Source organism: Neopsephotus bourkii, unplaced genomic scaffold, assembly GCF_033783945.1.
Source record: "Neopsephotus bourkii isolate Nb327-2 ecotype Australia unplaced genomic scaffold, CSIRO-AGI_Nbou_v1 NB_217, whole genome shotgun sequence".
Classification (NCBI taxonomy): Eukaryota; Metazoa; Chordata; class Aves; order Psittaciformes; family Psittacidae; genus Neopsephotus; species Neopsephotus bourkii.
Genome location: NW_026900729.1, coordinates 35,701 through 61,421, shown reverse-complemented (window position 1 = coordinate 61,421; position 25,721 = coordinate 35,701). Strand labels below are relative to the sequence as shown.

Below are 25,721 nucleotides of genomic sequence, written 5' to 3'. Positions count from 1 at the left end.
ACATCTGGGTCCACCCCGGGGGGGCGATGTACGGGGGGATATGGGGCAGCCCCCCCCCTTCGCAGTCCCGGTGTGTGTGTGTGTGTGTGTTTGTGTCCCTCCCGGTACCGGTTGACCCCCCCGCCCCGCAATGGTCCCGCCCCCCTCCCCGGTGCCGCTGTGGCCCCGCCCCCGATCCCGCCCCTCCCGCCGCGGGTGTGATGAGCTGCCGCGGCCTCAGCCCGCTCCGGCACCGCAGCGCAGGTAGGACCGGGACGGGAACGGGAACGGGGACAGCACCGGGAACCGGGGGGTGTGGGGGGGATCTCACCGGGAGGAGCGCCCCCCAGACACCATCCCGCACCGCATCCCCCGTCCCCGCATCCCCCCCCCCGCCACTGCGGCAGCCGCTCCGGTCCCCGCAGCACCGGGCAGGGCCCGTCTGTGTCCGTCCCCCCCCCCCGCTTTGTCCCGGGTGCCGCCGGTGCTGCGGGGCCTTGTCCTGGGGCGGGGGGGAGCACACGCGGGTCCGAGCCCTCCCCCCCCAGTGCGGGGGGTCCGGCCGCTGATCCCGCACTAAGAGCATTAAGCAGCCGCCGGCGGAGGGGGGGGTGCGGGGAGGGGGGGCAAGGACCGGGGATGGGACCCGCACAGGGACGGGAGGGGAGCCCCGGGGGGTGAACGGAGAGGGGGGGGGGTCCTTGGGGAGTTTGGGGGGCTCTGGAAGAGAAGGGGGGGGTCATTGAGTGCTCCGGGGTCTCTTGGGAGGATGGGGGGGGCTCACAGGTACGAGGGCTCTTCCGGGGGGGCTCATACATTGCTGGAGTCCCTCACAGGTTGGGGGGGGTCCTTTTGATTTGGGCGCCCCCCCCGGGTTAAGGGGATGTCCTTTATGGTTTGGGGGGGACCTACGGGGGGACCCTGTGCCCCCATCTCAGGTTCGGGATGGCCCTCAAAGATTGAGGGGTCCCTCTTGGTTTGTGTGTGGGGGGTCCCTCTCTTGGTGCCCTGTGCGCCCTCCTCAGCCCTTGGGAGGTTCCCCCCCGGCTTGGGGGGGTCCTTGACAGATTGGGGGGGGCCCTCCTGGCTTAGGGCTGTCCCTGTTTAACATGGGGGGGTCCAGCTCCTTGGGGCCATGGGGGGAGTCACTTCCACCCTCCATGTGTCCCTTATCCCATGGGCATCCCCCCCCCAGCCACAGGGGGGTCGCCCCGCAATGATGGGGGGGACGACACAGACCCCCCCCGGTGACAGGGCCCCCCCATAGGGCCGCCATGTTGTCCCCCCCGGCCTATGACAGCCTGGAGCTGCAGCGGCAGTACGGAGACGTCAACAACCGCTGGGACAACGAGGAGGAGGAGGAGGAGGGCGACCATGAAGGCAGCTCTGCCCGGCGCTTCGAGCGCTCCCGCATCAAGGCCCTGGCCGGTACGGGGGGAGGGGGGAGGGGGCAGCACCCCAAAACATCGGGGGGTCCCCAAAACCAAACGGGGGGGCTCAACAATGAGGGGGAGCACCCTAAAAATGAGTGTGGGGGCAGCAGAAATGTGATGGATGAGCAGGAGAGGGAGGAAGGCTTCAAAATACAGGGGGGGACACCTCAAAATATAGGGGTGAACCTCAAAGATATGGGGGGGTACCCAGAGATATGGAGCAACCTCAGGACATGGGAGTGCACCCCAAAGATAGGGAAAACCCCAAGACATGGGGGGGGCATTCCAAAAATGGGGGCACCCCAACATATGGGGTAAGCCTCAAAGATGGGGAGGAGCACATCAAAATATAGGGGGACATCCCCAAAATTGGGAGCACCCCAAAAAGGGAAAGTGCCTCAAAATATCGGGGGGCACCCAAAAAATGGGTCTGTTCCAAGATGGGAGGGAGACCCCAAAAATATAGGGGGACATCCCCAAATGGGGGAAAGGGACCCCCAAACACATAGGGGGCACCCCTAAACCAGCGGGGGGACACCCCGAATATGGGGAGTATTGCAAAGCATGGGGGTGCCCCCTAAAATGGGGGGGCACTCAAAAATGGGGGGCACCCAAAACTTGAGGGGGGTAAAAGATGGAGGCTGGGGGGGGGCAGCAGTGCTGGTGGGGTTGGGGAGACAGAGGCACACCTGGGCCCCCCTGAAAGGGGGGGTCTCCTTTCTGCCCCCCCCAGCACATGCACACACAGTGCATGCACAGCCGTGCCCAAGGGCACAGGTGCATACATGCAACACATGTGTATGCCTGTACATGGGACACACATGTACACCTGTACTTAGGGCACACGCATACATCTGTACATGCAACACACGTGTACACCTGTACATGGGGCACATGCGTACAGCTGTACATGCAACCCACGTGTACACCTGTACATGGGGCACATGCGTGCAGCTGTACATGCAACACATGTGTACACCTGTACATGGGGCACACAGGTACATCTGTACAGAGGGCACACGCGTACATCTGCACATGCAACACGTGTACACCTGTACATGGGGCACATGTGTACAGCTGTACATGCAACACACGTGTACACCTGTACATGGGGCACATGTGTACAGCTGTACATGCAACACACGTGTACACCCCTACATGAGGCACATGCGTACAGCTGTACATGCAACACACGTGCACACCTGTACATGGGGCACACAGGTACATCTGTACAGGGGGCACACACGTACATCTGTACATGCAACACGTGTACACCTGTACATGTAACACGAATGTGCACCTGTATATGTAACACGTGTGTGCACCTGTACATGGGACACACATGCACACGCACACGGCACCCCCCCCCACAGTGCACATCCATGTCCCTGCGCACCCGCACACGTGCACCCGCCTGCACACGCGTGCACCCGCACACGCCGAGCAGTCAGACCTGTTTGGATCCGCGCTCCCAGCGCCGCCCTCGCCCCGTCCGGCCCCCGCCGCCACGGGCCGGCCCCACAGCTCCGTCCTGAGCCCCACAGCACCCGCCGGCCCCACAGCACCGCCCCCTCTCCCGGCCCCATAGCAACCCCCCAGTCCCCCAGCCATGGCCCAGCGCCCCCCCGGGCCCCCCAGCGCCGCCAGCCTCGAGCTCCCCGGCGTCCTCGAGGGACGCTTCAAGCAGCTCCAAGGTGAGACCCCCCCAAAAATGGGACCCCCCCCCCCATAGCGATGGGGACCCCCCGGGCCCTGCAGGGCCCCCCGGATTCCTTCTGTGCTCCCCCCACCGTGCTCCCCCCCCCTCCCAGTTCCTGCTCCCCCCCCAGGCCCGCTGGTCCCTATTGGTGACCCCGGGCCCCTCTAGAGCTCCCATGGGGCTCCCCAGAGCCTGGAGGTGACACCGAGCTCCTCCCCGGCCCCATAGACCCTCCCCGGTTGTGCTCCCCAGACCCTACAGACTCCCTGGAGTCTCCCCTGGCCCTATAGATCCTGCCTGCTCCCCCCCGCCCCACTCCCTATAGGGCTGCTCCCAGCCCCTCAGGCTCCTTCAGGGTACTCCGGGGACCTGCTCCGGACCCTATAGACACCCCTGGGACTTACAGAACCCTCCCCGGGCCCTATAGACTCCTCCCCCCGACCCCTGTAGGTGTGTTCCAGGACCCTATAGGTGTTTCTCAGCACCATCCGCTTGTCTTTTGCGGCCCTATAAGTGCCCCCCCCCAACCCATGGCACCCCCTGGGTGCCCCCCCCAGCCCCTATAGATCCCTACAGGTTCCCACGAGCCGCCCTGAAACCACCCCTCCATCACCCGCACCCCGAAACTGGCGCACCCAGAGGGTGACGCCCGACACCCCCGGGCCCGGGGGGGGCACCCCGAAACCTGGGTCCCCTCCTTACCTTGAGGTGTGGGTGGGAAACGAACCCCCCCCCCCCATCTGGAACCCCTCAGCTGGGGTGGGGGCCCCCTGGGAACATTGGGGATACTGGTGATGGGGGGGGGCCATGTGGCCGGCGGGACCCCAGGTTTCCAGGGGGGGTCCCGTGTGTCCGGGGGGGGGGCACGTGTCCGGTCTCGTTCCCTGCCCCCCCCCCCCGGCCATTCCCAGGGCCTGGACTCTGCTCCGGTCTCAGCTGAACAAACAGGGATGGGGGGGCGGTTGTTGGTGGTGCCGTGTCCCATCCCCCCCCCCCCGAGCTGGGTCATTGCACACGCTTGTGCCAGCCCTTGCACATGAAGCACACACGTGTGCCATGCACCCGAACCTGCACACATGTGTTTCCCGTGTTGCACGCATGTGTGTGCTTCCCAAGCTCCCACCCCTCCATACAGCCCCCCAACACTTCTATCTCCTCCATGGCCCCTTGGGCCCCCCCCATCCGCTCCATGGCCCCCCATGGTCCAGCCCCAAATCCTCTTACCACTAATCCGGTGCCAGGCACGGCTGGCGCGGAGCTGACACCCCCTGCGCCCCCCATCCCCCCCATAAGGAGTGAGTCCAGCCTTTGAGTTGTGGGGTGCAGAGCAGGGGATGGGGGAGGCACCCCCTGTGCCCCAGGTGTGGGGTGCGTTACCCGGGGCTGCGCTCCTGTGCTGGGTTAGGGGTCTCTGTGGGGGTGACCGGGGGCTGAGATGTGGGGTTTGGGGGGGAGGGGGGGGTATTTTGGGGTGCTCTGACCCCCCCCCCCCCCCCCCCCCCCCAGACGAGCGCGAGGCGGTGCAGAAGAAGACCTTCACCAAGTGGGTGAACTCGCACCTGGCGCGCGGCACCTGCCGCCTCGGGGACCTCTACAGCGACCTCCGCGACGGGCGGATGCTGCTGCGCCTGCTCGAGGTGCTCTCGGGGGAGCAGCTGGTGAGCGCCGCGCCCGGGCGGAGCCGAACCCTGCCCGAGACCTCCCGAGCGCTCCCGAACCCGCCCCCGAGCGCTCCCGAACCCCCCCGAGCGCTCCCGAACCCCGCCCAAGACTTCCCGAGCACTCCCGAACCCCCCCCCCCCCGAGTGCCCCTGAACCCCACCCAAAACCTCCCGAGTGCCCCCGAACCCTTCCAAGACCTCCCGAGTGCCCCGAACCCCCCCGAGCGCCCCGGAACCTCACCCAAGACTTCCCGAGTGCCCCCAAACCCTTCCAAGCCCTCCCGAGCGCCCCCGAACCTCACCCAAGACCTCCTGAGTGCCCCCAAACCCTCCGGAGTGCTCCCGAGTCCCCCACACATCCTCCCAAGACCTCCCGAGTGCCCCCAAACTGCCCTCGAGCCCCCCATGAAACCTCCTGAACCCTCCTGAGTGCCCCTGAACCCTGCCCCCCCGGCCACCCCTGAACCCCTTCCCGGCCCCACTCCAGTCCTCCCGATCCCCCCCCCCCCGGTCCTCCCTAACCCTCCCTGAGCACCCCCAAGCATCCCCTGGGCCTCTCCGAGCTCCTACCCACGCTCCCCCGAGGCCCCCCGAAACCTCACGATCCCCCCCCCGAACTCCCCCAAGACCCTGACTCCTTCCAAGCCCCTCCTGAACAGCCCCGAGCCCCCTGGCATGGACACCCCCCAACCCTGTAGCCCCCCAGGCACCCGCTGCACTGATGGTGCTGGGTGCAGGTCTAACGGGAGCCCAGGGCTGGGGTGATGCTCCCCGGGGCACCCAGACAGGGGTACCCTCTGCACCCCATGGACCCTCCCGGGGTGCTGCCCCTGCCCCCTGCAGCCCAAGCCCACCAAGGGCCGGATGCGGATCCACTGCCTGGAGAACGTGGACAAGGCGCTGCAGTTCCTCAAGGAGCAGCGCGTGCACCTGGAGAACGTGGGCTCCCACGACATCGTGGATGGGAACCATCGCCTCACCCTGGGGCTCGTCTGGACCATCATCCTGCGCTTCCAGGTGCCGCCCCACACGGGGGTCCTGTGCCCCATCGTGGGGGTCCCTACACCTCCTATGGGCTCTCTGCACCCACCTTGGGGTGCCTGGGCTCAGAGTGGGGTCCGTACTTCTGTGGTGGGGGTCTCTCTGCAGGTGGGGCTGGGTCTTGCACCCACCTCATGGGGGTCCCTGCACCCGCTCTGGGTCTGTGCCCCGACCTCAGAGCCCCCCTGCCCCAGGCAGGACCCCCATCCTCCATCCCCATCCCCAGCCATGGGGCGGTCTCAGGGCCCCCCTCACCATGCGCTGTTCCCCCCCCCAGATCCAGGACATCAGCGTGGAGACAGAGGACAACAAAGAGAAGAAGTCGGCCAAGGACGCGCTGCTGCTCTGGTGCCAGATGAAGACAGCGGGGTGAGAATGGGGGGGCCTGAGGGTCTGGGGGGGGTCTCAGGGGTCCCAGGCTGAGCCCTCAGCCCGGTGCCTGGCAGGTACCCCAATGTGAACGTGCACAACTTCACCACGAGCTGGAGGGACGGGCTGGCCTTCAACGCCATCATCCACAAGCACAGGTAGGACATGGGGGGCACAGGTGGGGCAGCGGCTGTGGGGCAGCGGTGTGGGGCTGAGGCTCCCCCTCTGCCCAGGCCAGACCTGGTGGACATGGACACGTTGCGGCGCTGCAATGCCCATTACAACCTGCAAAGCGCCTTCAACCTGGCGGAGCGTGAGCTTGGGCTCACAAAGCTGCTGGACCCCGAGGGTGAGGAGTGGCCGGGGGGGGCAGGGGGGAGCTGGGGGGGCTGCAGGGAACAGCCATGGTCACCCCCTTGCTCTGCGCCCCACAGACGTCAACGTGGACCAGCCAGATGAGAAATCCATCATCACCTACGTGGCCACCTTCTACCACTACTTCTCCAAGATGAAGGCGCTGGCAGTGGAGGGGAAGCGCATTGGGAAGGTGATGGGGCAGAGGGGATGGATGGATGGATGGATGATGGATGGATGGATGGATGGATGGATGATGGATGATGGATGGATGGATGATGGATGGATGGATGATGGATGATGGATGGATGGATGGATGGATGGATGATGGATGGATGGATGGATGATGGATGGATGGATGGATGATGGATGGATGATGGATGATGGATGGATGGATGATGGATGGATGGATGATGGATGATGGATGGATGGATGGATGGATGATGGATGATGGATGATGGATGATGGATGATGGATGGATGATGGATGATGGATGGATGATGGATGGATGATGGATGATGGATGGATGGATGGATGATGGATGGATGATGGATGATGGATGGATGATGGATGATGGATGATGGATGATGATGGATGGATGGATGGATGATGGATGGATGGATGATGGATGATGATGGATGGATGGATGATGGATGGATGATGGATGATGGATGATGGATGGATGGATGATGGATGGATGATGGATGATGGATGATGGATGATGGATGATGGATGATGGATGGGTGGATGGATGGATGATGGATGGATGGATGGATGGGTGGATGGATGGATGGGTGGATGGATGGATGATGGATGGATGATGGATGGGTGGATGGATGGATGATGGATGGATGATGGATGGATGGATGGATGGATGATGGATGATGGATGGATGATGGATGGATGATGGATGGATGGATGGATGATGGATGGATGGATGATGGATGTATGATGGATGGATGATGGATGGATGGATGATGGATGGATGGATGGATGGATGATGGATGGATGGATGATGGATGGATGGATGGATGATGGATGGATGATGGATGGATGGATGGATGGATGATGGATGGATGGATGATGGATGGATGGATGGATGATGGATGGATGGATGATGGATGGATGATGGATGGATGGATGGATGATGGATGGATGGATGATGGATGGATGATGGATGGATGACGGATGGATGGATGGATGATGGATGGATGGAGGGGCAGATGGAGGGAAGGAAAGATGGGCAGAGACAAGAACAGGGGGAGACGGAGGAGAAAGATGATGAATGAGGGCCCAAAGGGACAGACAAACAGATGGAGCAAAACGGGAGATGGAAAGAGACAGAGGGGAGAACGAGGATGGATCGACAGACAGATGGAGAGAGGAGATGGGCAGACGGGTGGAGGGGAGGGCAGGAGGTGGCCGGACAGATGGCAATGGGCAGATGGGCGTCTGGCTGGAGGGAGGAAGGGAAGGAGGGAGGGGACGGACGGGCACTGCCGTGGCGGCCCCGGGCAGATGGCGCTGGGCCCAGGCAGCAGCCGGACTGACAGCAGCGGTGCCGCAGGTGCTGGATGCGGCGCGGGAGGCGGAGGAGCTGGTGGGCAAGTACGAGGAGCTGGCGGGGGAGCTGCTGGGCTGGATCGAGCAGACCATCCTCATCCTCAATGACCGGCAGCTGGCCAACGCGCTGCCCGGCGTCCAGAACCAGCTCCAGGCCTTCAACACCTACCGCACCGTGGAGAAACCCCCCAAGTGAGACCCCCCCCCCAATCCCTGCACCCCACCTGGGCTGGGGATCCCCATTGTGGGGGCTCAGCGCCGTGTCTCCTCCAGGTTCATGGAGAAGGGCAACCTGGAGGTGCTGCTCTTCACCGTCCAGAGCCGCATGCGGGCCAACAACCAGAAGGTCTACGTGCCGCGGGAGGGGAGGCTCATCTCCGACATCAACAAGGTGGGGTGACGCGGGTGCCGGGGGGGTGCTGGTGGGCACCGGGGGGGGCTGGGGCTTGACTGGGAATGCGGGCACAGGCCTGGGAGCGGCTGGAGAAGGCGGAGCACGAGCGGGAGCTGGCGCTGCGCACCGAGCTCATCCGGCAGGAGAAGCTGGAGCAGTTGGCGGCGCGGTTTGACCGCAAGGCGGCCATGAGGGAGACGTGGCTGAGCGAGAACCAGCGCCTCGTCTCCCAGGTACCGCAGGGGACCCCATTGCTCCCCATTGCTCCCCTCCCAGCAATCCCAGGGAGCCGAGGGGCTTGGGGGGTCCTGCTCCCCATTGCCAGCCCGAGTGACCACAGGGATACAAGGGGTTTGGGGTTCCCGCTTCCCACCACCATCAACCTGGATGGTCCCTGGGGGACGGTGACCCCCATCCTCACATCTTGTGCCCCCCAGGACAACTTTGGGGCAGACATGTCAGCGGTGGAGGCTGCGGTGCGCAAACACGAGGCCATCGAGACCGACATCGTGGCCTACAGCGAGCGGGTGCAGGCGGTGAGCGCGGTGGCCGCCGAGCTGGAGGCCGAGCGCTATCACGACATCCGCCGTGTCCTGACGCGTCGCGACAACGTGGTGCGGCTCTGGGATTTCCTCCGGCAGCTGCTGGCCGCCCGCCGCGAGCGGCTGCTGCTGCACTTGGAGCTGCAGAAGATGCTGCAGGACCTGGCGCATCTCATGGGCTGGATGGAGGAGATGAAGGTACCGGTGGTGCCGGTGGGCACGGGGCGGCAGGGACGCGGTGGGCGGGCTCTGACGCCGCTGTGTTCCCCCCACTCCCTGGTACCGCAGGGCCGGCTGCAGTCGCAGGACTTGGGGAAGCACCTGCATGGGGTGGACGACCTCCTGCAGATCCACGCGCTGGTGGAGGCCGACATCGCGGCGCAGGCGGAGCGGGTGCGGGCTGTGAGCGCCGCGGCGCAGCGCTTCGCCATGCACAGGGAGGGTGAGTGTGGACGAGGGCACCCCCACACCCTGCGACACCCCCCGTGGCAGACCCAGGCCTTAGCACCCAGACCCCCCTGGATGGGGGGAACCCCACAGCCCTGAACCCCAGGATGTCCCCAGCTCCTCAGGGCAGTCACTGCCCCATGGACCCCGAACCCCTCAATGTGCCCCAGGGTGCCCGGTGCCTCATAGACCCCCCAAGCCCAGGGTTATGCCAGACCCCAGCTCCCTGGGGTAGCTGCTGCCCCTCTGGACCCCCAACCCCTGGGGTGCCCGGTGCCCCTCCAGGGACCTGCTGGGGGTCCCCACAGGCTACCGGCCCTGCGACCCGGCGGTGGTGCGGGAGCACGTGGCCACGCTGGAGCTGCGTTACCGGGAGCTGGCGGAGCTGGCGAAGCAGCGCCGGGCTCGGCTGGAGGAATCGCGGCGCCTCTGGAAGTTCTTCTGGGACACGGGCGAGGAGGAAGCGTGGATGCGGGAGCAGGAGCGGCTCCTGAGCTCCGAGGACGTGGGCCGGGACCTGACGAGCTCCCTGCGCCTGCTGAGCCAGCACGACGCCTTCCGCGGGGAGCTCAGCGCGCGCGCGGGGCCGCTGGAGCAGGCGCTGGCCCGGGGCCGGGCGCTGGCGGCCGAGGGCCGGTTGGGTGCTGCCGAGGTGGCCGAGCGGGTGCGGGAGGTGGAGGGGCGCTGGAGCGCCTTGGCCGAGCTCGCTGCCGAGCGCGAGCGGCGCCTGCGGGAAGCCGCCGGCTTCTTCCAGTTCCAGGCGGAGGCGGCGGATGCGGAGGCGTGGCTGGAGGATGCCCTGCGCTTGGCCTCCAGCCCGGAGCTGGGCCACGACGAGTACTCGACGCGCAGCCTGGCGCGGCAGCACCGCGAGGTGCAGGACGAGGTGCGGAGCCACCGCCCCGCCATGGACGCGCTGCACGAGCAGGCGCGGGCGCTGCCGCCCGCCTTCGCTGCCGAGCCCGGTGTCGCCGGGAGGCTGCCGGCGCTGGAGCGGCGCTACCAGGAGCTGGCGGCGAGAGCCGAGCGCCGGCGCCAGGAGCTGCAGGACGCCCTCAGCCTCTACACCATGCGCAGCGAGGCCGACGCCTGCGGGCTGTGGGTGGGGGAGAAGGAGCAGTGGCTCCACGCCATGCACGTCCCCGACAAGCTGGAGGACCTGGAGGTGGTGCAGCAGCGGTGAGCACCAGAGCCCCCGGCGCTGCCCGGCACAGCCCGGAGGGTGCTGAGCCCCTGTCCCTGCCCCTGCCCACAGCTTCGAGACGCTGGAGCCGGAGATGAACAATCTGGCGTCGCGCGTGGCTGCCGTCAACCGCATCGCGGACCAGCTGCTGGCCACCGACCAGCGCAACCAGGAGAGCATCCGGGCCACCCGCGAGCAGCTCAATGTGAGGTGGGCAATGCAGGCAGCTGGGGGGCTCCAGGCAGGGATGGGGGCTGCAGGCAAGGACAATGCTCCAGGGAGAGCAGCACCAGGCAGGGTGATGCCATAGGGAGAGATGCTCCAGGCAGGGATGCTCCAGGCAGTGTGATTCCATAGGGATTGATGCTCCAGGCAAGGATGGGCTCTCCAGGCAGGGATGCTCCAGGCAGGGTGATTCCATAGGGATTGATGCTCCGGGCAAGGATGGGCTCTCCAGGCAGGGATGCTCCAGGTAGTGTGATTCCATAGGGATTGATGCTCCAGGCAAGGATGGGCTCTCCAGGCAGGGATGCTCCAGGCAGTGTGATTCCATAGGGATTGATGCTCCGGGCAAGGATGAGCTCTCCAGGCAGGGATGCTCCAGGCAGTGTGATTCCATAGGGATTGATGCTCTGGGCAAGGATGGGCTTCAGAGTGTGATTCCAAGGGATTGATGTCCAGGCAGGGATGCTCCAGGCAGTGTGATTCCATAGGGATTGATGCTCCGGGCAAGGATGAGCTCTCCAGGCAGGGATGCTCCAGGCAGGGTGATTCCATAGGGATTGATGCTCTGGGCAAGGATGGGCTCTCCAGGCAGGGATGCTCCAGGCAGTGTGATTCCATAGGGATTGATGCTCTGGGCAAGGATGGGCTCTCCAGGCAGTGTGATTCCATAGGGATTGATGCTCCAGGCAAGAATGGGTTCTCCAGGCAGAGCAGCTTCAGGCAGGGTGATTCCATAGGGATTGATGCTCTGGGCAGGGATGGATTCTCCAGGCAGGGTAGCTCCAGGGAAGGTTATACCGTAGGGAAGGATGCTCCAAGCATGGATGCTGCAGGCAGGGACGGGATCTCCAGCGGGCAGGAGGATGCTCCTTGGCCAGGCAGCAGAGAGCAGGGTGGGATGCTCCAGGCACGGAGCCATCAATCCCATTGCCCCTCACACGCAGGTGGGAGCGGTTCCGTGCCCTGGCCGACCAGAAGAAGGAGGCGTTGACATCGGCGCTGAACATCCAGAACTACCACCTGGAGTGCAACGAGACCACGTCCTGGATGCGGGAGAAGACGAAGGTGATCGAGTCCACCCAAGGGCTGGGCAACGACCTGGCCGGAGTCATGGCCCTGCAGCGCAAGCTCTCGGGCATGGAGCGCGACCTGGAAGCCATCCAGGGCAAGGTGCGGGATCTCCGCGCCGAGGCGGAGAAGTTGGGGTCCGAGCACCCGGATCAGGCTCCCGGCATCCAGGACCGGCTCTCGGCCATCGAGAGCGTGTGGGAGGAGCTGTGCCGCAGCCTGCGGCGCCGCGAGGAGTCGCTGGGAGAGGCCAGCAAACTGCAGGGCTTCCTGCGGGATCTGGCCGCCTTCCAGGCCTGGCTGTCCCGCACGCAGACGGCCGTGGCCTCCGAGGACGTCCCGGCCACCCTGGCCGAAGCCGAGCGGCTGCTGAGCCAGCACGAGAGCATCCGCAAGGAGATCGCGCACTACGGCGACGATTACCGCAGCACGCGCGCCGTGGGCCGCCAGGTGACGCAGGGGCAGACGGACGCGCAGCACGTGTTCCTGCACCAGCGCCTGCAAGCACTGGACACGGGCTGGGAAGAGCTGGGCAGGATGTGGGAGAACCGGCACCAGCTCCTCTCGCAAGCCTTCGCCTTCCAGCTCTTCCTGAGGGACTCCAAGCAGGTCGAGGGCGTCCTCAGCACGCAGGTGAGGGGATGGGGAGGTGATGGCTTGACATGGGGGGACACCGGGGTGCAATGGTGACCAGGGCAATGCCCTGCCATGGGGGGACACTGGGGTGCAATGGTGGCCATGGCAATGCCCTGCCATGGGGGGACACCGGGGTGCAATGGTGACCATGGCAATGCCCTGCAATGGGGTGACACCGGGGTGCAATGGTGACCATGGCAATGCCCTGCCATGGGGTGACACCGGGGTGCAATGGTGACCATGGCAATGCCCTGCCATGGGGTGACACTGGGGTGCAATGGTGGCCATGGCAATGCCCTGCCATGGGGTGACACCGGGGTGCAATGGTGACCATGGCAATGCCCTGCCATGGGGTGACACCGGGGTGCAATGGTGACCATGGCAATGCCCTGCAATGGGGTGACACCGGGGTGCAATGGTGACCACAGCAATGCCGTGCCGTGGGGTGACACCGGGGTGCAATGGTGACCAGGGCAATGCCCTGCCATGGGGGGACACTGGGGTGCAATGGTGACCATGGCAATGCTCTGCCATGGGGTGACACCGGGGTGCAATGGTGACCATGGCAATGCCCTGCCATGGGGGGACACCGGGGTGCAATGGTGACCATGGCAATGCCCTGCCATGGGGTGACACCGGGGTGCAATGGTGACCACGGCAATGCCCTGCCATGGGGGGACACTGGGGTGCAATGGTGACCACGGCAATGCCCTGCCATGGGGGACACCAGGGTGCAATGGTGGCCATGGCAATGCCCTGCCATGGGGTGACACCGGGGTGCAATGGTGACCATGGCAATGCCCTGCTATGGGGGGACACCGGGGTGCAATGGTGACCAGGCAATGCCCTGCCATGGGGTGACACCGGGATGCAATGGTGACCACGGCAATGCCCTGCCATGGGGTGACACCGGGGTGCAATGGTGACCACGGCAATGCCCTGCCATGGGGTGACACCGGGGTGCAATGGTGACCATGGCAATGCCCTGCCATGGGGGGACACCGGGGTGCAATGGTGACCACGGCAATGCCCTGCATGGGGTGACACCGGGGTGCAATGGTGACCACGGCACTGCCGTGCCATGGGGTGACACCGGGGTGCAATGGTGACCACGGCAATGCCCTGCCATGGGGTGACACCGGGGTGCAATGGTGACCACGGCAATGCCCTGCCGTGGGGGGACACCGGGGTGCAATGGTGACCACGGCAATGCCCTGCCATGGGGTGACACCGGGGTGCAATGGTGACCACGGCAATGCCGTGCCATGGGGTGACACCGGGGTGCAATGGTGACCACGGCAATGCCCTGCCATGGGGTGACACCGGGGTGCAATGGTGACCACGGCAATGCCGTGCCATGGGGTGACACCGGGGTGCAATGGTGACCACGGCAATGCCCTGCCATGGGGTGACACTGGGGTGCAATGGTGGCCATGGCAATGCCGTCCATGGGGTGACACCGGGGTGCAATGGTGACCACGGCAATGCCCTCCATGGGGTGACACCGGGGTGCAATGGTGACCACGGCAATGCCCTGCCATGGGGTGACACCGGGGTGCAATGGTGACCACGGCAATGCCCTGCCATGGGGTGACACTGGGGTGCAATGGTGGCCATGGCAATGCCGTGCCATGGGGTGACACCGGGGTGCAATGGTGACCACGGCAATGCCCTGCCATGGGGTGACACCGGGGTGCAATGGTGACCACGGCAATGCCCTGCCATGGGGGGACACCGGGGTGCAATGGTGACCACGGCAATGCCCTGCCATGGGGTGACACCGGGGTGCAATGGTGACCACGGCAATGCCGTGCCATGGGGTGACACCGGGGTGCAATGGTGACCACGGCAATGCCCTGCCATGGGGTGACACCGGGGTGATGGTGACCACGGCAATGCCGTGCCATGGGGTGACACCGGGGTGCAATGGTGACCACGGCAATGCCCTGCCATGGGGGGACACCGGGGTGCAATGGTGACCATGGCAATGCCCTGCCATGGGGTGACACCGGGGTGCAATGGTGACCACGGCAATGCCGTGCCATGGGGTGACACCGGGGTGCCGGTGGTGACCGTGGTACCCTGTCCCGCACAGGAATACGCGCTGTCGCACACGGAGATGCCCAGCACCCTGCCCGCAGCCGAGGCCTCCGTCAAGAAGCACGAGGATTTCATGGCCACCATGGAAGCCAACGGGGAGCGAGTCCAGGGGCTGGTGGCCACCGGCCGCAAGCTGGTGGCCGAGGGCAGCCTCCACGCTGACAAGGTGCAGGAGACGGTGGATTCGGTGGAGAGCAGGTGAGGGAAGCAGCACCCGCGGCACAGCACGGGCACCGGGTCCTTGGCTCAAGCCTCACCCCCTGCCCTGGCCACAGGCACCAGAGGAACCGGGACACGGCCCAGGAGCTGCTGGGGAGGCTGCGGGACAACTGGGAGCTGCAGCGGTTCCTGCAGGATGGGCAAGAGGTGGAGTGGGTCCATGGGAAGGGATGGGATGGGGATGGGTTGTGGGTAGGACGGGGATGGAGATGGGGATGGGATGGAATGGGGATGGGATGAGCACGGGAAGGGATAACGATGGGGATGGGTTGCAAATAGAATGGGGAATGGAGAATGGAGATGGGGATGGGAACAAAGATGGGGTGGGATGGGGATGGGAAGGGATAAGTATGAGGATGGGTTGTGGATAAGATGGGGATGGAGATGGGAATGGGAACAGGGATGGAGATGGGAATGGGAACAGGGATGAGGATGGAGATGGGAATGGGAACAGGGATGGGGATGGGATGAAGATGGGAACAAGGAGGAGGTGAATTGGGGATGAGAACAAGGACAGGACAAGCTGGGGATGAGGAGGGGCTGAAGATGGAAATAACGATGGGATGAAGATGTGAAAAAGGACAGGACAAGACGGGGCTGGAGTTGGGGATGGCAACAAAGACAAGCTGTGGATGCGGATGGGCTGAAGCTGGGAACGAGGATGGGATGGGAGCGGGTTTGGGATGGAGTCAGCGCAGGGAGACAGCTTCGTCCCCATCTCCCCCGGCAGCTCACGCTCTGGATCAATGAGAAGATGCTGACGGCTCAGGACGTGTCCTATGAGGAGGCCCGCAACCTGCACACCAAGTGGCAGAAGCACCAGGCCTTTGCGGCCGAGCTGGCCGCCAACAAGGGCTGGCTGGAGAAGATGGAGAAGGTGGGAGCGTGGTGGGAGCGTGGCAACGGGGTCCCCGCACCCCACGTGGGCTGCGCTGACGCCGGTGCTCCCGGCAGGAGGGGCAGCAGCTGGCAGCGGCGAAGCCGGAGCTGGGGCCGGTGGTGACGGAGAAGCTGTGGGCGCTGCGGGCGCTCTGGGAGGAGCTCGAGTCCACCACGCGCACCAAAGCGCGGCGCTTGTTCGACGCCAACCGCGCGGAGCTGTGCGCGCAGTCGTGCGCGGCGCTGAGGGGGTGGCTGGCGGGGGTCAGCGCCCAACTGCGCTCCGATGACTACGGCAAGGACCTCACCAGCGTCAGCATCCTGCTCAAGAAGCAACAGGTCCGGCGGGGGGGGTGCAGGGGGTGGGGTGAATGGGGATGGGGTGAATGGGGGTGGGGTGAATGGGGATGGGGTGAATGGGGGTGGGGTGCAGGGGATGGGGTGAATGGGGATGGGGTGAATGGGGATGGGGTGCAGGGGATGGGGTGAATGGGAATGGGGTGAATGGGGACAGGGTGCAGGGGATGGGGTGCAGGGGATGGGGTGAATGGGGATGGGGTGCAGGGGATGGGGTGCCCAGTATGGGGTGAATGAGGATGGGGTGCAGGGGATGGGGTGCAATGGATGGGGTGAATGGGGACAGGGTGGAGGGGATGGGGTGAATGGGGATGGGGTGCAGGGGATGGGGTGCCCAGTATGGGGTGAATGAGGATGGGGTGCAGGGGATGGGGTGCAATGGATGAGGTGAATGGGGACAGGGTGGAGGGGATGGGGTGCCCAATGGTATGGGGTGAATGGGGATGGGGTGCAGGGGATGGGGTGAATGGGGATGGGGTGCCCGGGATGAGGTGAATGGGGAATAGGGTGAATGGGGAAAGGCTGAATGGGTACAGGGTGCAGGGGATGGGGTGCAATGGATGGGGTGAATGGGGATGGGGTGCCCAGGATGGGGTGAATAGGGATGGGGTGCAGGGGATGGGGTGAATGGGGATGGGGTGCAGGGGATGGGGTGAATGGGGATGGGGTGAATGGGGATGGGGTGAATGGGGATGGGGTGCAGGGGATGGGGTGAATGGGGATGGGGTGAATGGGGATGGGGTGCAGGGGATGGGGTGAATGGGGATGGGGTGCAGGGGATGGGGTGAATGGGGATGGGGTGCCTGGGATGGGGTGAATGGGGATGGGGTGCAGGGGATGGGGTGCACAAGGATGGGGTACACAGGACAGGGGTGCAAGGGATGGGCTGAATGGGGATGGTGTGCACAAGGATGGGATGTGCAGGACAGGGATGCAGGGGATGGGGTGCAGGGGATGGGGTGCAGAGGTTGGGGTGCACAGGACAGGGGTGCAAGGGATGGGCTGAATGGGGATGGCATGCACAAGGATGGGATGTGCAGGACAGGGATGCAAGGGGACAGGGTGCAGAGGGCCGGGTGCCCGGCACAGTGGGGAGCCCCGGCCCTGGGTCTCCCATCGCTTTGGTGCGGGGCAGATGCTGGAGAAGCAGACGGCGGTGCGGGAGAAGGAGGTGGAGGCGATCCGGGCGCAGGCGCAGGCGCTGAGCCGGGAGGACGCCAGCGCGGCCGAGGTGCAGAGCCAGGTCCAGGCCGTGGAGCAGCAGTTCCTGGGGCTGCGGGAGCCGCTGCGGGAGCGCTGCCGCAAGCTGCTGGCCTCCAAGGAGGAGCACCAGTACCACCGGGACCTGGAGGACGAGATCGTGAGTGGGGTCCTGGCCACAGGAACGGGACCATGGGGGGAACCCCCCGCAGTGCCCCTGACCCCCCATCTCCCCCCAGCTGTGGGTGAAGGAGCGCAGGCCCCTGGCGGTGTCCACCGACCACGGCAAGGACCTGCCCTCGGTGCAGCTCCTCATCAAGAAGAACCAGGTGGGTGGAGGAGCTCCGGCAGCCGGAGGGGTCCCCGCTTCCATGCGCTGAGCGCGTCCCTGCCTCCCACAGACGCTGCAGAAGGAGCTGCAGGGCCACGAGCGGCGCGTGGAGGAGCTGCTGGAGCGGCGCGGGGCCCGGCCCGGCCCGGCCGAATGGGTGCGGGAGCTGCGGGAGGCCTGGCAGGAGCTGCGGCTGCAGGCGGAGCTGCGGCACCGGCGCCTGGAGCGGGCTCTGGCCGCGCAGCAGTTCTACTGCGACGCCGCCGAGGCCGAGGCGTGGATGGGGGAGCAGGAGCTGCACATGATGGCCCAGGAGAAGGCCAAGGTACGGCCATGGGGCGCTGGGACCCCCACCATGAACCCCGCACCCCCTCTTTGACATCCTGTGACCCCAACCAGGATGAGCTGAGCGCCCAGGCCATGGTCAGCAAGCACCTGGTGCTGGAGCAGGCGCTGCGGGACTATGCCCACACCGTGCACCAGCTCTCGGCGCAGAGCCGGGACATGGTGGCCAGCGGGCACCCTGAGAGGTGGGTGACATCCCCATTGTGCCACGGGGAGCAGTGCCCTGACACCCCCAACCCGTGTGCGTCACCCCATGAGAACCACATCCCTCCCTTCTCCTCCCCATCCCTCCATCCATCACCCCCTGAGCACCCCATGTGCCCCCCGCACCTCCCATCCTCACATCCATCACCCCACATGGACCATACCCTTCCCTTCCACCTCCCCCCCGTGCCCCTCGTCCTTGGCACTGGGTGCCCGGTGCCCCGGCGCTGACGCTGCGGTGCCGCAGCGAGCGGCTGACGCTGCGCCAGGGCCAGGTGGACAAGCTCTACGCCAGCCTGAAGGACCTGGCCGAGGAGCGCCGCGCCGCGCTGCAGGAGCACCACCGCCTCTGCCAGCTCAAGCGCGACCTGGACGACCTGGAGCAATGGATCTCGGAGCGCGAGGTGGTGGCCGCGTCCCACGAGCTGGGCCAGGACTACGAGCACGTCACGGTGCGGGGCGCGGCGCGGGGCGGGAGGGCTCCGGGGCTGCCCCCCCCCACACATCCCCTCCCCGGTGGCCCCGACGCGGCTCGTCCCTCCCTGCAGATGCTGCGGGACAAGTTCCGGGAGTTCTCGCGGGACACGAGCAGCATCGGGCAGGAGCGCGTGGACGCGGTGAACGGGCTGGCGGACGCGCTGATCGCCGCCGGGCACTCGGAGAACGCCACCGTGGCCGAGTGGAAGGACGGGCTCAACGAGGCCTGGGCCGACCTCCTGGAGCTCATCGACACCCGCTCCCAGATGCTGGCGGCCTCCTACGAGCTGCACCGGTTCTACCACGATGCCCGCGAGACGCTGGCGCAGGTTCAGCACAAGCAGAAGCAGCTGCCGGAGGAGGTGGGGCGGGACCTGAACACGGCCGAGGCCATGCAGCGCATGCACAGCGCCTACGAGCACGACATCCAGGCCCTCAGCACCCAGGTGAGCCGCGGCAGGAGGGGATGGCGCAGTCTGGTCTGCCATGGAACAGCACAGCCTGGGGCTCCGTGGTGCAGCGCCTCTTGTGGTGCAGCCGGTGCAGCTGGTACCATATAGCACAGCCTGTACCATATGGTACAGTCGGTACCACTTGGTGCAGCACAGCCGATACCACATGGTACAGCCGGTAGCACCCTGTGCAGCTGGTACCATATAGCACAGCCTGTACCGTATGGTACAGTCGGTACCACATGGTACAGCCGGTAGCAGCCGGTGCAGACAGAACCACAAAGCACAGCCGATGCCACAGGGCACAGCTGGTAGCACCCAGTGCAGGTGGTACCACAGGGCAGAGCTGATACCACATGGTACAGCTGGTAGCAGCCAGTGCAGCCAATACCACATGGTACAGCCGGTAGCACCTGATGCAGGTGATACCACAAGGCACAGTCGGTTCCACTTGGTGTAGTACAGCCGGTAGCACCCGGTACAGCCGGTAGCACCCAGTACAGCCAGTAGCACCTGATGCGGGTGATACCACAAGGCACAGTCGGTTCCACTTGGTGTAGTACAGCCGGTAGCACCCGGTACAGCCGGTACCACCTGGTACAGCCAGTAGCACCTGATGCGGGTGATACCACAAGGCACAGTCGGTTCCACTTGGTGTAGTACATCCGGTAGCACCTGGTACAGCCGGTAGCACCCGGTACAGCCGGTACCACCCGGTACAGCCGGTAGCACCCGGTACAGCTGGTAGCACCCGGTACAGTTGGTAGCACCCGGTACAGCCGGTAGCACCCGGTACAGCCGGTAGCACCCGGTACAGCCGGTAGCACCTGGTACAGTTGGTAGCACCCGGTACAGCCGGTACAGTTGGTAGCACCCGGTACAGCCGGTAGCACCCGGTACAGCCGGTAGCACCCGGTACAGCCGGTAGCACCCGGTACAGCCGGTAGCACCCGGTACAGCCGGTAGCACCCGGTACAGTTGGTAGCACCCGGTACATCCGGTAGCACCCGGTACACCCGGTAGCACCCGGTACAGCCGGTAGCACCGTCCCGGCGCACCCACCCTCCCCGCGGCCCCCAGGTGCGGCAGGTACAGGAGGACGCGGCGCGGCTGGAGAAGGCGTACGCGGGCGAGAAGGCGGCCGACATCCGGCGGCACGAGCGCGCCGTGAGCCAGGCCTGGGCCGAGCTGCGCGGCTCCAGCCAGGGCCGGCGCCGGCTGCTCCTCGACACCGTGGACAAGTTCCGGTTCCTGCGGGCCGTGCGGGACCTGCTGCTCTGGATGGACGGCGTCCGCCTGCAGATCGAGGGCCAGGAGCGCCCGCGGTGAGGGGGCACCCGGTGATGGGGGCGGTGAGCCGGGGTGGGGGGGTGGCGGTGCCCTGGGGGCGCTCACGGTGTCCCCATCCCCGGCACAGGGACGTGTCCTCGGCTGACCTGGTGATCAAGAACCACCAGAGCATCAAGGCGGAGGTGGAGGCGCGCGCCGACAGCTTCGACGCCTGCGTGGCCATGGGCACCGCGCTGCTCGACAAGGGCCACTACGCTGCTGACAAGGTGCAGTCCCTGTGCTCATCCCCATCGCTGCATCCCCATCCCTGTCACTGTCCTCGTGTCCCCATCCTCATCCCTGCGTTCTTGTCCGCTTCTCGGTGTCTCTGTCCCTGCAGCACAGTTCATGTCCCTGTCTCCATCCCTGCATCCTCCCCATCGGTATCCCCCCTCCTCATCTCCCTGTCCCCATCCCTGTATCTGTCTGTATGCACGTGTCCCCATCCTCATTCCGCTTCCCCCATCCCCATGTCCCTGTCTCCATCCCTGCATCCTCCCCATCGGTATCCTCCTCATCTCCCCATCCCCATCCCCATATCTGTCTGTATCCACGTGTCCCCATCCTCATTCCGCTTCCCCCATCCCCATGTCCCCATCTCCATCCCTGCATCCTCCCCATCGGTATCTCCCCTCCTCATCTCCCTGTCCCCATCCCCATACCTGTCTGTATCCACGTGTCCCCATCCTCATTCCGCTTCCCCCATCCCCATGTCCCCATCTCCATCCCTGCATCCTCCCCATCGGTATCTCCCCTCCTCATCTCCCTGTCCCCATCCCCATACCTGTCTGTATCCACGTGTCCCCATCCTCATTCCGCTTCCCCCATCCCCATGTCCCCATCTCCATCCCTGCATCCTCCCCATCGGTATCTCCCCTCCTCATCTCCCTGTCCCCATCCCCATACCTGTCTGTATCCACGTGTCCCCATCCTCATTCCGCTTCCCCCATCCCCATGTCCCCGTCTCCATCCCTGCATCCTCCCCATCGGTATCTCCCCTCCTCATCTCCCCATCCCCATCCCTGTATCTGTCTGTATCCAGGTGTCCCCATCCTCATTCTGCTTCCCCCATCCCCATGTCCCCGTCTCCATCCCTGCATCCTCCCCATCGGTATCCCCCCTCCTCATCTCCCTGTCCCCATCCCTGTATCTGTCTGTATCCACGTGTCCCCATCCCCTGCTTCCCCCCCCCTGTCCCCGTCTCCATCCCTGCATCCTCCCCATCGGTATCCCCCCTCCTCATCTCCCTGTCCCCATCCCTGTATCTGTCTGTATCCACGTGTCCCCATCCTCATTCCGCTTCCCCCGTCCCCATCCCTGCATCCCCCTCCCCATCCCACGCTCTCCCCGCTCCATCCCAGATCTCGGAGAAGCTCTCGCAGCTCCAGGAGCGCCGCCGGGACATCGGGGCCCGCTGGAAGGAGAAGATGGACTGGCTGCAGATCGGTGCGGGGGGGCCCTGCGGGGACACGGAGCGGGGGGGGGGATGTGGCAGTGTCACCGGTGACCCCCCCCCCGTGTCCCCGCAGCGCTGGAGGTGCTGATGTTCGGGCGGGACGCGAGCATGGCCGAGGCGTGGCTCTGCAGCCAGGAGCCGCTGCTGCGCTCGGCGGAGCTCGGCTCCAGCGTGGCCGAGGTGGAAAACCTCATCAAGCGGCACCAGAGCTTCCAGAAAGCGGCGGCCGCCTGGGAGGAGCGGTTCGCGGCGCTGGAGCGGCTCACGACGGTGAGGGGAGGATGGGGCAGGCACCGGCCCCATCCCGGTACCGGCTGAGCCCCGGGGCAGGCTCTGACCCCATCCCGGTACCGGCTGAGCCCTGGGGCAGGCTCCGACCCCATCCCGGTACCGGCTGAGCCCCGGGGCAAGCACCGACCCCATCCCGGTACTGGTTGAACCCCGGGGCAGGCACCGACCCCATCCCGGTACCGGTTGAGCCCCGGGGCAGGCACCGACCCCATCCCGGTACCGGTTGAGCCCCGGGGCAGGCACCGACCCCATCCCGGTACCGGCTGAGCCCCGGGGCAGGCACCGACCCCATCCCGGTACCGGCTGAGCCCCGGGGCAGGCACCGACCCCATCCCGGTACCGGCTGAACCCCGGGGCAGGCACCGACCCCATCCCGGTACCGGTTGAGCCCCGGGGCAGGCACCGGCCCCATCCCGGTACCGGTTGAGCCCCGGGGCAGGCTCCGACCCCATCCCGGTACCGGCTGAGCCCCGGGGCAGGCACCGACCCCATCCCGGTACCGGCTGAGCCCCGGGGCAGGCTCTGACCCCATCCCGGTACCGGCTGAGCCCCGGGGCAGGCACCGACCCCCCCTTGTGCCCCCGTAGCTGGAGGAGAAGGAGCGGCGGCGGCGGGAGGAGGAGGAGGCACGGAAGAAGCGGCCGCCCACGCCCCCCCCCGCGCAGCCTGAGCCCGGGGCGCCCCCCCCAGCGGTGCCCCCCGAAACCCAGAACGGGGCCGTGGGGGCCGGGGAGCAGCGGTGAGGGGCGGGGCGCGGCGGGGGGGGGACACGGAGCGGTGCAGGGGTCATGGGGGGGGCATTCAGGTCGGGGAGGGGGTTGGGGAGATGGGGGCCATGGGGGGATATGGGGATGTCCTGACAAGGGGACGTGGGTCCCAGTGGGGATATCGGGGACCAGGGATAAGGGGGAGGATATGGGGGTGCTGTGGGGACCAATGGGGCATAGGGGGGGCACAGGAGATACTAAGCGGGCAGAGGGGACATTGGGGTCCTGGGGAAAGAAGGGACACGGGGGGCGGGGACGCAGTGAGGGTCTGGGGGTGGCAGCGGGGGTCCCGGACCTTGCGCCCACCCCCGTGTCCCCCCCCAGCGTCCCGGCCCAGCAGAGCCGCCCACCGGAGGCACCGGCTGTTAACGGGATCTGCCCCGACAGCGCCGCAGCCCAGGTAACCCCCCCCAGGGCCCCCCTTGCCAAGTGGGGGACCCCCCCCATAGGAGGAGGGGCCCCACCACTCCCCTGTGCCCCTGCAGGTGCCGCCGGGGCCGGCGCTCAGCAATGGGGCACAGGAGCGGGGTCCCGGCTCGGGGGGGTCACCCCGGGGGCGGCCCGGGGGGGGCCCGGCCCCTGACCCCTCGCACGCGGCCACGCTGCCCCCCCGCGGCCCCCCTGCCCCCGAGAGCCTGGAGGGGGGGCTCTGCCGCAAGCACGAGATGGAGGCGCAGGGCAAGAGGGCGCCCAATCGGTGAGGACCCCCCCCGGCCACGCCCCCTTAGACCACACCCTTGGTGACACCCAATTGATCACACCCTTCCTAAGCCACGCCCCCTTTTGACCACACCCCCCCGTGTGTCCCTATAGAGCCATGCCCCCCCTACCCATGTTCCCCCCCCCAACAGCACCGTGTGTGTGTGTCCAGCCTGTCCCCCCCCACTGCTCTGTGTCACCCTGTGGGGCCGATTTCCCTGCCTCGCCCCAAGTTTCCACCCCCCATGGCTCTGTCGTCCCCCCCAAATCCCTGTCCCCCCCCATAGATTCACCCCCCCAACCCCTGTGCCCCCAGGTCCTGGCAGAGCGTGTACTGTGTGCTGCGGGGGGGCAGCCTCAGCTTCTACAAGGATGCCAAGAGCGCGGGGGGGGCCGGGGCCCCGTTCCATGGGGAGCCCCCCGCCAGCCTGCGTGGGGCCCGCTGCCACCCCGCCACCCACTACAAGAAGAGGAAGCACGTCTTTAAACTGGGGTACGGGATGGGGGGCACGGGGGTGTGGGGATAAGGGGGATGTGAGGGGGAATGAGGGGACGTGGAGAGGGTAAGGGGGGATGTGAGGGGTAAGGGGGAATAAAGGGGGATAAGTGGGATACGTGGGGCTGAGCCTTGTCCCCCCCCCCCAGGCTGAGCGATGGCAAGGAGTATCTGTTCCAGGCCAAGGATGAGGTGAGAGCGCGCAGGGTGGATGGCAGGGGGTGGGGACACGCACACACACACACACACACACACACACACACATGACACGCGTGAACACATGTGCACAGCCGTGTGTGAATGGCGGAGCGTGTGCACATGCGGGAGGTGTGGACACTGCTCACGCCGTTGCACTCCCATTTACAGCACTGCACACACACTGACACCGGTGCACACCCATTCACGTTACACACCCATTCGTGCATTGCACACCCATTCAGACCATTACACACCCGTTCACACGTTGCACACCCATTCACACCATTGTGCACATGCTGACACCGTTGCACACCCATTCACATCATTGCACACCCATTCACACCGTTGCAAACCCATTGACAGCATTGTGCACACGCTGACACCGTTGCACACCCATTCACAACATTGCTTACCCACTGACACCGTTGCACACCCATTGACACCATTGTGCACACGCTGACACTGTTGCACACCCATTCAGACCACTGCACACCCATGACACAGTTGCTCTCCCATTGACACCGTTGCACTCCCATTCACACCATTGCACTTCCATTCACGCCGTTGCACACCCATTGACACATTGCACACCCATTCACGCCGTTGCACACCCATTCAGACCACTGCACACCCATGACACAGTTGCTCTCCCATTGACACCGTTGCACTCCCATTCACACCATTGCACTTCCATTCACGCCGTTGCACACCCATTGACACATTGCACACCCATTCACGCCGTTGCACACCCATTCAGACCACTGCACACCCATGACACAGTTGCTCTCCCATTGACACCGTTGCACTCCCATTCACACCATTGCACTTCCATTCACGCCGTTGCACACCCATTGACACATTGCACTCCCATTCACACCGTTGCACACCCATTCACACCATTGCACACCCATTGACACATTGCACTCCCATTCACACCATTGCACACCCATTCACACCATTGCACACCCATTGACACATTGCACACCCATTGACACCGTTGCACACCCATTGACACATTGCACTCCCATTCACACCATTGCACTCCCATTCACACCGTTGCACACCCACGTTGCAGGCGGAGATGAGCACGTGGCTGCGGGTGATCCAGGCCGCGGCCGCGCTGGCGCCGGGGTCCCGGCTGGAGGCGCCGGGGGGGGTCCCGGCGGGCGGGAAGGGGGTGACCCGCGCCATGAGCATGCCCCCGGTGCCCCCCCCCGCCGAGGGCGCCCCCCGCGCGCGCGACAAGGACCGGGAGCGCGAGAAGCGCTTCAGCTTCTTCAAGAAGAACAAATAGAGCCGGGGGGGGGGGGGGGGGGGGGGGCCCCGG

At 65.6% G+C, this 25,721-nt stretch overlaps 1 protein-coding gene across 2 annotated transcripts; it reads left to right on the top strand.

Moving 5' to 3' along the window:
• Positions 1-73: 73 nt before the first annotated feature.
• Positions 74-25,721, top strand: SPTBN2 (spectrin beta, non-erythrocytic 2). 2 transcript variants are annotated; one of them, XM_061344439.1, is made up of 36 exons: positions 74-243; positions 1,247-1,407; positions 4,618-4,769; positions 5,616-5,789; positions 6,091-6,182; positions 6,260-6,340; positions 6,416-6,531; positions 6,617-6,729; positions 8,104-8,291; positions 8,373-8,490; positions 8,568-8,726; positions 8,931-9,233; positions 9,324-9,477; positions 9,791-10,661; positions 10,738-10,875; positions 11,835-12,591; positions 14,690-14,892; positions 14,970-15,060; positions 15,644-15,790; positions 15,868-16,131; positions 17,285-17,509; positions 17,589-17,678; positions 17,751-18,005; positions 18,080-18,210; positions 18,477-18,681; positions 18,778-19,152; positions 20,239-20,483; positions 20,576-20,714; positions 21,849-21,933; positions 22,017-22,213; positions 22,822-22,973; positions 23,326-23,401; positions 23,487-23,698; positions 24,017-24,193; positions 24,346-24,388; positions 25,470-25,721. In XM_061344439.1, the coding sequence occupies exons 1-36, from the start codon at positions 131-133 to the stop codon at positions 25,686-25,688; spliced, it is 7,221 nt and encodes a 2,406-aa protein (XP_061200423.1). In that variant the 5' UTR covers positions 74-130; the 3' UTR covers positions 25,689-25,721. The 2 variants fall into 2 exon arrangements, with proteins under 2 accessions (XP_061200423.1, XP_061200425.1); XM_061344441.1 differs by lacking the exons at positions 74-243; positions 1,247-1,407 and adding an exon at positions 2,755-3,106.

Coding starts and splice junctions, on each gene's coding strand:
- SPTBN2 (XM_061344439.1), top strand. CDS start 131: ATGGTCCCGCCCCCCTCCCCGGTGCCGCTGTGGCCCCGCCCCCGATCC. Junction 17,679..17,750: donor TCCTCATCAAGAAGAACCAG/GTGGGTGGAGGA, acceptor TGCCTCCCACAG/ACGCTGCAGAAGGAGCTGCA. Junction 18,006..18,079: donor TGGCCCAGGAGAAGGCCAAG/GTACGGCCATGG, acceptor GACCCCAACCAG/GATGAGCTGAGCGCCCAGGC.